The following is a 10,836-nucleotide window of genomic DNA, read 5'->3' on the forward strand; positions in this document are numbered from 1 at the left end:
GAAGCACAAATGTTGGAACCTTAGCACCCTCTAGTGGGCATTTAGTGTACTCGGGCTAGTGATGTGCATTCCAGTTCTTTTAAGTGAACTGAATCTTTAGAATCACTTCACTCAAAATGTTTGTTCAAACGAATCGTTCGACGAATACTTTAATTGTGAAAAGCTGTGAACGGAAGTACCGATTCCCCGTCCCTGTTTGAAAGCGCTTCCGTCCAGGCACAAGCGGCGTTCAGGGACCAGTACGCCTTCAGTCATGAAGCTGCTGGTGGTCAGAACGGCTGTGCTGCTGGTCGGACTGGCGGTGTCGTGCAGTTCGGACTTCGCCCCTCCCACAATCGACATTAACCTGGATGATGATCCACGAGTCAGATGGTTGCCGATTTTCAAAGCTTTTGACTCCGACTTCCTCAAAAAAGCTGCTCAAGAGGTCATAGAGTAAGGGAAGGATACTGTTATATTTCACGACTTCATTGTTTTCAAGGAAATTATTATATGATAGCTTTATTTTTGTTATTCATTTATTTATTAGCAATACCGAATTGTGTACAGCACTAAGACAGTTACCTGTGTGTAGTGTGGCCTATGGGTGTGACCACACACTACGAGAATGAAGTTTTATATCTTTCATAAAGTTATGGTTTAATGATTAAAAAGCCACCTGACCACACACGACGAGAATGAAGTTTTATATTTTGTATAAAGTTATGGTTTTATGATTAAAAAGACATACAGCTTTGAGATCTTAAAAATATATCTATGTTGCAAACTAATAATTGCCCTCAACAATTTTTCTCTTGTTATGGTTGTGTTTACCTTTTTTTTTTTCATTTTCTTGTCAGTTCAACAATTCCAAAATGGCTTCATGAAGTTCTTAGAGCTCTGGTAAAGGCCTCAGAGAAGTTCATCCTTCCTAAACCTTACGGCGAGGAGATCCGTGGCATGGCCCCACATATTGGTGCCAGCCTCTCTGATATCATCTTGCTCAACTTTGCCTACGAAGCAACTGCGTATGTATTCTATGTAATTAAGATGTTGATATTATGTTTAATAATATAACATGTATCCACATAATATTTTGCACTGGCAGATTCTGCACAAGCATTGTGGCTCAGGACAAAGCTGGAAACCTGTACCACGGCAGGAATCTCGACTACCCACACTCGGTTCTGAGGAATCTTACTGTCAATGTTAACTTCCGGAAGAACGGAAAGGTACAGCCGATCATAACGCAGGCAAATTTTTTAGGATGTCATTCAAAATAATTGGAGTGCTTGAACTGACCTTTACAAACCATTTCAAAATACGCAGTTACAAAATGTGACTGCCAACAAAGCCTGTGTCAAATGTCGCCAGAAATCAGTGCTTTAATCCTGAACTTTATCCTTGAATATCAGTTGAGACCTGTTGCGTATTCACAGGAAAGCTCAATGGAATCAATCCCGTGTCGCCACATCAATTCTATAGTCACCTCGGTGCAATGGAACCCTCAGGTCAAAAACATTGAGCAATGCGTTGCAGATCTCTTACAGTGGAACCACATTCGCTGGCTATGTGGGTCTGTGGACAGGACAAAGTCCATACAAGTTCACCGTCTCCGGTGATCAGCGAGGTAAGACCGCACTTCTTCCGCTGGCCTGAATTGTGTTAACAGTAGAATATTGCTTTGTGTGCATGGCAAGACAAGGGCCACTGGTGGGACTTTTGGAAGAATATGTTTTCAGCTTTCATGTTGAGGAGAAGCCCAGTCAGCTGGCTGGTGAGAGAGGTGAGATGAGGAAAGAGCAGAGAATCAATTATGGTGGAATCTGGTATGTAGAACGCACCCGAATGCATGGCGGAATCCTAATTTGGTGGTTTTCGGTCTTCTGTGCAGACTCTAGAAGAGGCAGAAGACTTTGAAGATGCTGCCCTGCGCCTTTCCAAAATTCCCATCATCACAGGAGTCTATTACATCGTGGCTGGGGCGCGGGCAGGGGAAGGCATCGTCATCACAAGAGACCGAACGGGCCCCGCGGACATCTGGCCGTTAAATCCACTGCAAGGAGGGTCGGTCTCGTGTGAGCCCTCCACACTCTTCTTGTTGTGTTTGTTCATTGGCGTTAGCCAACTTTTGCTTGTTATTGTTTGTTTAGATGGTTCAGAGTCGAGACGAACTTTGATCATTGGCGTCCTGCCCCAGCCAAGGATCATCGAAGGTGAGCTATGTGAAGATAAATGCCAACATACAACAACTATAAAAATAAAATAAAATAATAATAATAGGCGGCATGGTGGGGCACTGGTTAGCACGTCCGTCCCACAATTCTGAGGATGCGGGTTCGATTCCACCTCCCGGCCCTCCCTTTGTGGAGTTTGCATGTTCTCTCTGTGCTTGCGTGGGTTTTCTCGGAGCCCTCAGATTTCCTCCCACATCCCAAAGACATGCATGGTAGGCCAAAGATGTGAGTGTGTGTCTGGATGGATTGTTCGTCTCTGTGTGCCCTGCGATTGGCTGGCAACAAGTTCAGGGTGTCCCCCGCCTACTGCCCGATGACAGCTGGGATAGGCTCCAGCACGCCCGAGACCCCCGTGGGGGCAAGCGGTATAGATGGATGGATGGATGGATGGATGGATGGATGGATAATAATAATAACAATAATACGGTACACTATCATCTCGTTCCTAGAGAAGCAGCAGAAAAAGCAATGAATGCGACTGGTCAAGAGCATATCAATATGTCTTCACTTTATCAGGTAAGTCAGAACAAATGAACTCACTAATTCATGGCAAGAGAAAGAATGAAACTCGTACCACTGTCTGTCAACAGGTATTGTCACTGTCTCCAGTGTGTAATAGGTAAGCACAACACGTGTCCATCAGACTCGTTTTCATTCTTGTGACATAGTGCATTTAATCAGCGGGGCAACCGGGAATGAACACCAGCTAACTTTGCCCTTTGCAAATATTTATTTACTTTCGTTGTCTGTTGTTTCGATCTTTTCACAGCATTACAGTTTATACAACAACAATGAGTGCAGCAAGCCCTGAGAAGTATACCACGCTTGTCAGACCGCCGGTATGTTCAATAGATGGATGTTTTTTTGTAAGAGACAATGCACCGCGCACTAAATCATATCTTCTTTTTGAATATCCTACAAGGACTGCCGCATGACTAATTGACCCCAAGCGCTTCCAGTGGTTCGTGAAGTGGAACTGTGATTTTCCCAGTGTCTTACTGGAGAAGTGAGCTTTTTTTAAACACCCTATGTAGCTGCAAATTAAAGAACTCGTCTATTCTGTGATCATCTGCTGCACACCACAGCTATGAATGTGGTCATGTCATCTGAGATTTTTTTTCCAAATGGCACAAGTCACCAACTGTGACCAATTACAGATGTAAACAATGTGCTTATTGTCTGAGGAATTACAAATGAAAGGACTATGTTTGTTGTGGTGTGTCAGTTTTTATTAAATACATATAAATAAATATTTTCATTTGACTTGGGGCAGTTCATGGATTACAAGTTGAGGGTTAGGGTTAGCTAAAGAATTAGCATCTTTCCGCTAACTCGTTAGCCTGCCCAGTACTTCTTGTTGGTGACCGTACTTCGCGGATTTCACTTATCGCGGGTGATTTTTGGAATCAATTATCCGCGAGAAACGAGGGATTACTGTGTGCCATTCTGCGCACGTGCAAATAAAAATAGATTTGGGAAACTGGTGGTCATGATAAACATATACGTCCTATTAGTACCTCACGATAACATAAATTTGGGGTGTAACGGGCCTGCAATAAATAAATAAAAATCTAAATCAGAGTGGATTCACGGGAAGGCAGAATTTCCCATTTCCAAGCATCACTTGAACGCAACCGCAAATCACATGATGCGCAAGAGCAGCTTCCCACTTCCGGTGTGGATTGCTACTAACCTACAACTCACGTCAGAATCGAAAGTCGTCTGGATTGTGACCAGCGTGTCATCCAATATGTTGGCTCTCATAAACAAGCTTCTGGACTGGTTCAGGTCTCTGTTTTGGAAAGAAGAGATGGAACTTACACTCGTGGGACTTCAGTATTCCGGGAAGACCACGTTCGTCAATGTGATCGCTGTAAGTCGCTAACAAACATGCTCTGTCAGTGTGGGCCCAAGGCTGTGGAAAGCTTACATGCCAAATGCATTAAGTTGAATTTACAGGTTATTAATCGGATATGTTATGTCCACATTTCCACGCCCTCCAAAATAATGAGTCGACTGCAAACACAGGGCGCAATGTTGGCTTACGCCCAAATCTGGTGTTTGTCTCCTGTCGAAGTTGACAGACGGGGGCGCTTCTTGTAATCGTCACGTGGATGTAACTGCTGGGTTGATGTTGTCATACCGCATAAGCAACGCATGCCAACATCATCCACGAGCACAGCAGTAAAAGCATCCAGTATTGCAATCAGTGAGACTTTATTGGATCTACGGGCCTGTATTCGTCACCAGGGAAGTCTTCCTGGAAATCGATCATCATAGAATTAAATCGGGTGGAATTAGTAATAACAGCATGTATGAATTTATTCCTAGCTTGCCGATTCATCCCACCTTTGCATAAAGTCGTGTTGGGTGCAAGGTGACTCAACAGCAGCTACTATGTGTACGCATATAAAAAATCGCTGACAATTTGAAAGATCATTTTGATGCTGACAAGCCGTCTTTTTGATTGTTCTGAACAGTCGGGCCAGTTCAGTGAAGACATGATTCCTACAGTTGGATTCAACATGCGGAAGGTCACAAAAGGCAACGTGACAATAAAGGTAAGTGTGTGTAAACTAGGCTAGCAGGATGTTTTGTATCCCACACGTGCTAAGTCATGTGACAGCCGTCAGCAAAGGGCGGACTATGCCCCCTAGATTGTATTTGTGATTTAATCTTTTTCACTTGAAAGGCAGTTTATTTATCGACTGCAATTGCAGGAGTAAACACCCTAAATTCTTTGACTTGCAGACTAAGCTTGTACCACAACACACTGTATTTCTGCTATTAAAAATGGACTTCTTGTCTGTTTATTTTGTTTTTTAGAATAATATCTGAAGTAAGGAATTAAAATGTTAATGAACAATAAACTGCTAATAAATAGTTCACAGTTTCTGACCCTTAATTTAAGCCATGAGACCCCCTTGTATACTTGGAGGTAACGATTGATTTATACTTACATTTACGTTCTTAAAATATTTTTTCTCTCCAGATTTGGGATATAGGTGGACAGCCCCGCTTCCGAAGCATGTGGGAACGCTACTGTCGAGGAGTCAATGCTATTGTGTAAGTGTGTAGGCACTTTGGGTCAACATGTGTTCCTTTTTAAATACATTTTTAGAGTCTTAATATTTCTGCTGTTGTTTTTCTTGGTCCACATGCTCATTGCGTTGTTCTTATTCAGGCAAATTGTTATTTCAAGTAACTACTATATGTATTTCGTAATTTTTTTAATTTATTCTTACAGGTACATGGTCGATGCAGCAGATCGAGACAAAATAGAAGCATCCCGAAATGAACTCCACAACTTGTTGGACAAACCGCAACTTCAAGGGATTCCGGTAAGTTGGCGGATACGTCGCTCTCCGGAATGTTTGAAAGACGAGCTGGTACTCGGGCGTTTGCGTACCCGTGTTGTGCACTCCACCCACAAAAGTAAACATATTTGATCCTTTCAGTTGTTGATATGTGAGAGATTATTCAGCCTTTGCCGTCCTTGTTTTTCAGGTTCTCGTGCTCGGCAACAAACGAGACCTGGCCGACGCGCTGGATGAGAAGCAGCTTATTGAAAAGATGTGAGGCACATGTCAACACACGTCATGCTCTATACAGCTTGCTTGCACTGTTCTGCCTGTTGGATTTGAAGCAATCCAAAATTTGGGAATGTGTGACAGTTCACTGTACGTAAAAAAAAAAAATAAATCCAGTATTGTCTGCTTTCCTTCAAAAGGAACCTGTCAGCCATTCAGGATCGGGAAATCTGCTGCTATTCGGTATCCTGCAAAGAGAAAGACAACATAGGTACGTCATGCCTTTGTGACCTTCCCGGAGCCTTTTGTTTTGGATTGTGGCAATCACAAATATCCCCACGGCAGATATCACGTTGCAGTGGCTCATCCAGCACTCAAAGTCGCGGAGAAGCTGAAGGTGAGAACCGCAGCTGCGGCCCGAGCGCCCCCACCCCCCCGCCAACACTTGCGAATCGTCCACGGTCATCCCTTCAACTGCCTCTGTGAAGTACTTCAGTTCCGTCCGCCCACCCGCCCGCCCGCTGCCGCCGCAACACGCCCGCGCCGCTGCTCACGACTCTCGTAGCTGTGTCGTCCTTGTACAGCACCAGTAGACCAACTCTTCTTTGGAGGCCTGAAATGTTCTCAGCGCGAGAAGGTGCATTGTTCATGCCCGTCATGCCTTAGCGCCCGTCCTCGTGAACGTTTTCCTCGGCACAGGAGTCGAATCTCATTGCCGTGTTTTTGTTGCCGTAATTCTCCCTCGTTACATCACAAATGACTCCAATCTGCTTGGCGTTTACAATGCGGTTGTGGTTTTGCCAAATGAAGTTCCTGCCTTCAACCACCGGTCGCAACGTAGCCGTAATTTGCGGAAGGTGGCCAATTAGCTGAAAGGCTTGAATTCGAGTTGGAACAAAGATGTGTAAAAGGTGAAAATAATGAGCGCTTGTTGCTGTCTCAGGCAGAAATAGGCCTGTTGAGTTTTAAGTGCCTTTTGGCTGAGTGAGAGCTCCAATTAGACAGCAGTCATTGCCCCAAGCGACGTCTAATGCGCTATTATGAAATCGTTGCAGACAGACTTAAATTCTTTGATTATACACCAACCATTCAGTCTGGAGTCTTGTGGGAAAATGCAAACAAATTGAGAACATTTCGGCCAGTTGTTGCGTTTGAAGGCCTCTTACCCTTTGTCTAGCTTTCTATGTAAGTGACAACTAACAGGTCTTTTTATTTTGAAAGCAGAACAATTTCGCGGAGGTAAAATGGGTGCGGCTAAGTAGCTGGTTTTATAATCCTTATTTTTTTCAGGTTGAATTACAAAGCAAGTCAACAGGGGGAGTCACAGAGAGCAAACACGCTCGACGATCATTTTGAGTCTCGCTAAAAGACGGATTGATTGTCGTCTCCGAGACCGTTTTCTCCCTTTTATCCACGTGACGCTTGAATCATTTCTAATCACCCGCTCCATGTTAGCCGCTCGGTTACTATCTCCAACGGTGGCCTGGATGGCATTTATTCATCAGCCCATCTCGTGTGTCCAGTCATCGCACGCTCCCTGTCGTCATGTTGTCCTGTTTATTGGTGATGAGCAGAATACTAATTGTCAAGTGTTGTGACTGCAGCAGAAGCGAAGGGCCGTCAAGTCGGGTCAACTGGGAGAATAAAAAGCTTGTGTAATATTATAACAATTTGCATGTGCTAATATTATTCATATTCATTTGCAGACTTTGTAAATAAGCAGTTGGCATTTTTATTCCAACAAATGCTCCTGTAGATGTCATGCCTTCTTTCCATCTGATTGCTAATAAATTTGTTCTTTTTTTTTAATAGGGTTTCCACGATTTCGTCTTTTCCGGTGTGTTAAATTATTCGCCACGAGGTGGCAGCAGAGTATCTTGAGCTTTTGCTCAGCTCAAAACTTAGACGCCACAAGTTTGTGTTGAAGGTCAAGTTACTACCACAGTGCATTTGTTACTGCATTGCGCCAAAATTTGAGCTAAAGTCAAATTTTGGGATCATTATCTTCAGGCTGTAAATCACTTCAGTGGCAAAATATGGTAAGTAATAATTCACACTCGCCAGCTATTCTAACAGGGCCACATTTAAATGTCATTTCTTAACAGCTGCTGCCATTTAGTATTGTACGTCAATGTTGGACTTGTGGACGGATGGCCGTGTTGAGAGCGTGTGTGGTTTGCCGTTGTGGGGACCACACGGGATTAAAAAGTGCTTCCAAATATGCCGTGAGGATTTATGTGGCAAGCAGGTCGTTGAGTGACCTGAACGTGTGACATGTCGTTAATATCGCCACACTCCATTACAAGAGTGCTCATTATATAATGCGTATTTCACACGTTTTTCACTTCTGCCCGCTTCTGATTTGACTACACGAAAGACTCAAATTGAATTCAACAAAGAGTCGGTTTGATGTCTCTGAGAAACAATTTGTCCTGGGATGCAAAAGTGTTTTAAGCAATGTAGTTGCGGTTAACTTGTTGAATGGATAATTTGCGGATAAGACATTATTTAGTGCTCCAGCACTGACAGGCCTCCACAAACACCTCATACAACTTGCTGTGAGAATTTGTCACTAATCACCATGTGTGGAATGTTACAGGATTGAACTGTGTGGCCTATCACCGACCTTAATTAACTCTTGTATTCTCCGTGAAAAACAGATGTTTGATGGCAGACGCATGATTAAGTTTTAATAAGGTTCACTGGGTAAAAAATATTTTTGCAGAACTATAGTTTACTTATTAGCATTAACTTAGCGCCGTTGAACCATAACAAAAATGCAAAGCACCAAGTCCTCCAAAGAAGTCCTGAAGGCAGTTAAAGCGGCAAATCAGATTTCATTTTCGAGCAACCTTGACTTTGTTGTCTCGAGTGCAAATGTAGTCATGCAGAAAAGCTACTGAGCCTTCCAATATGCAATAATTTTATTTGCACTGGTTTAGAGTAATCTTTCGTGTACTCTGTTATCCTGCGTCCTCGCAGCTAGCCGCTCCCTTGTGGAAGCTTTCACGGTCTCACCTTGCAGCCTTGGCCACAGCACGCACCCTCCTCCCTTCGGATTCCATTAAAAAAAATCACAACTTCAGCTCCTGAGGCTCTGATCAAACGGGGCGCTTAATGCATTTTGCCTATGTACCTCCTATTTACATATAGATGGACTACTTATCACTCTGCATTTTTAACATAGATTTAATGTAATCCACTTTTTTAATCCATGTTGGATTTATGTACGGAACATTTACTATAAAAGAAAAGTTGACGTTGGTAGAGGAATTTTCTGAGCATAGTATTTATACTTGGTATGCATGATGAGAAGTATAGAGTCAATATGTGACTTAGCACCCAGTGAAGTCATCTACCAGACCTTCTGTATATACAAGTTTGTACAGTAATTATTGTTTTTGTCATAAAAACAAGTTGCACTATATTTAGAATTAATAGATAGCTGCCAAAAACATGTTATTTGACAGCTGGTCAATATAAATATTTTAGTATGAACGTAAAACCCCTGTCTGCATCTGTTGCAATTAGAAAATGCAATTCTTAGTTCAGCACAACCATCGACAATGTTCTCCTCAATTTGACAGTGTTCAAAGAAAGTAATTTAGATGGCAAGTTGCAGACGCTGTGGTCAGATTGGACTCATCTTAGTGAGGAGGACAGATGTTGCCAGCAGGCCGGATGCGGCAAGGACCTTGACATTTGGACGCAGACTGAGGAACCTACCTTTGATATCGCAGACTGACTTGGCAGCATATTAAACAAGCTTCAGAAGAGAGAATGTTTTCTCTTGAGACTTTCCTGTATACACGGCGAGAGTATTGCACTCCGTCGATAGTTTGAAGATTCCCTTGAAGTTACGTTGAACCTCCATCCATCTGCTATACCACTTTTTCTCGTCGGCATCATAGCGAGCTGAAGCCCATCTCTGCTGACTTGAAATTAATTTGACATTAGGCAGTATAGACACTATCTTCTTGTCTATTATCAATAAAATGGACGTCCGTCAGTGACATCAGTCTGACGTAATGCCCACCTCTGGGCAGTACTGCTACTGAATGTTGACAGATTCTTATCTGACAATGTGTTTATAAATACAATCAAACCATATTGGATGGATAGAAGCAAAATATTCAGAAACTTTGCTTTTCACTGTAGCTGGAATGAGGATAAAAACATGACAAAATGTTGCTTTTTTTTTCCTCTCTTGCTAAGCAACTTTGATGCTAAACTTTTATAATGGACATCTTTATCCAATTGCCACCTTTTTGATCATTTGGGGCCGCCGTACTTATTTGTTGCCCTTGTCTAGGATTAAGTGAGGCAACCAAGGTTGAGTTGAGGGTGACTTGTGGGTTACTGCTTTACAATTTAGCATACGGAGTTGTCACATTGGACAGCTGGCTATCCATTCATATGCATATGTAATATTTGGGACCTCAAAGCTGGCTCCGGCCAAAACATGAGGGCAATTAGATGGAAGAAGAATTTCTCTGTGATCCTCTGCCAGGGGCATCTTCTGTGACTTCCCGAGCAAACACAAGGTTGCAAAATCTCCCAACACATTCCCTGTGCAGCAATGACGGAGTGATTCCCGAGGTGGCGCACAGACAGGTCAAGACAGGTCTTGACTGCGTTTGTTGGAGACTTTTTTTTTTCATTCCCTTTTATATTACTTAGGGGAAATAACTGCATGGCTTACTTTTGCGCATACAGCACAAGCGCAGGTTCCCCTCGAGGGTCTCATTCCAAGCCTGAAGTCCTGCTGATGAGAAACAGCTGCGGCCGCAGCTACCTCAGTCACACGCATGAAACATACAACTTTGACACATTTTTTTAAAAGACCCTTTTCATCTACTCGTAGCCTGAAGAGGGAAACTTGTATTAGTTGTATTAGAATAACGTGTCTCCATGATGTATTCTTTTCCTTCCTTAATGTTTTCCACTGTGCATTCTCAGTGCGGAAGATTAATTGTCCATTTTAATTCCACACTTGCCAGCAGTTTGTTTTGCTTTCGCGTGTTGTTGTTGAGACGCTTCCAAAAGAAACTTTGCAGTCCACAATTCTGTTGCCTCCTTTTGTCTGAAGC

The 10,836-nt window shown here is 43.0% G+C and overlaps 2 protein-coding genes across 3 annotated transcripts; both read left to right on the forward strand.

The window, feature by feature from the left end:
- The first annotated feature begins 192 nt into the window (after positions 1 to 192).
- Positions 193 to 3,479, forward strand: LOC119123043 (N-acylethanolamine-hydrolyzing acid amidase-like). 2 transcript variants are annotated; one of them, XR_005097992.1, is made up of 12 exons: positions 193 to 435; positions 840 to 1,007; positions 1,088 to 1,211; positions 1,519 to 1,609; positions 1,680 to 1,765; positions 1,874 to 2,046; positions 2,133 to 2,195; positions 2,666 to 2,732; positions 2,807 to 2,835; positions 2,986 to 3,055; positions 3,139 to 3,214; positions 3,276 to 3,479. XR_005097992.1 is itself a non-coding variant. In XM_037251827.1 (11 exons), the coding sequence occupies exons 1-11, from the start codon at positions 254 to 256 to the stop codon at positions 3,157 to 3,159; spliced, it is 1,074 nt and encodes a 357-aa protein (XP_037107722.1). In that variant the 5' UTR covers positions 193 to 253; the 3' UTR covers positions 3,160 to 3,479. The 2 variants fall into 2 exon arrangements, 1 of the variants encoding a protein (XP_037107722.1); XM_037251827.1 differs by having other exon boundaries at positions 3,139 to 3,479.
- A 394-nt stretch (positions 3,480 to 3,873) lies between these two features.
- On the forward strand, positions 3,874 to 7,555 carry arl8bb (ADP-ribosylation factor-like 8Bb). Its single transcript, XM_037251828.1, has 7 exons — positions 3,874 to 4,089; positions 4,697 to 4,777; positions 5,209 to 5,282; positions 5,464 to 5,557; positions 5,724 to 5,791; positions 5,947 to 6,017; positions 6,092 to 7,555. The coding sequence occupies exons 1-7, from the start codon at positions 3,967 to 3,969 to the stop codon at positions 6,139 to 6,141; spliced, it is 561 nt and encodes a 186-aa protein (XP_037107723.1). The 5' UTR covers positions 3,874 to 3,966; the 3' UTR covers positions 6,142 to 7,555.
- The last annotated feature ends 3,281 nt before the right edge of the window (positions 7,556 to 10,836 follow it).

The sequence above is a fragment of the Syngnathus acus genome, chromosome 5 (genome assembly GCF_901709675.1).
Source record: "Syngnathus acus chromosome 5, fSynAcu1.2, whole genome shotgun sequence".
Taxonomy (NCBI): Eukaryota; Metazoa; Chordata; class Actinopteri; order Syngnathiformes; family Syngnathidae; genus Syngnathus; species Syngnathus acus.

Excerpts from the sequence above, each read along its gene's own strand:
- arl8bb (XM_037251828.1), top strand. The coding sequence starts at position 3,967 with ATGTTGGCTCTCATAAACAAGCTTCTGGACTGGTTCAGGTCTCTGTTT. Across the intron at positions 4,090-4,696 it reads CGTTCGTCAATGTGATCGCT|TCGGGCCAGTTCAGTGAAGA; the intron begins GTAAGTCGCTAA and ends TGTTCTGAACAG. Across the intron at positions 5,283-5,463 it reads CGAGGAGTCAATGCTATTGT|GTACATGGTCGATGCAGCAG; the intron begins GTAAGTGTGTAG and ends TTATTCTTACAG.
- LOC119123043 (XM_037251827.1), top strand. The coding sequence starts at position 254 with ATGAAGCTGCTGGTGGTCAGAACGGCTGTGCTGCTGGTCGGACTGGCG. Across the intron at positions 1,766-1,873 it reads TCAGCTGGCTGGTGAGAGAG|ACTCTAGAAGAGGCAGAAGA; the intron begins GTGAGATGAGGA and ends TCTTCTGTGCAG. Across the intron at positions 2,196-2,665 it reads CCAGCCAAGGATCATCGAAG|AGAAGCAGCAGAAAAAGCAA; the intron begins GTGAGCTATGTG and ends TCTCGTTCCTAG.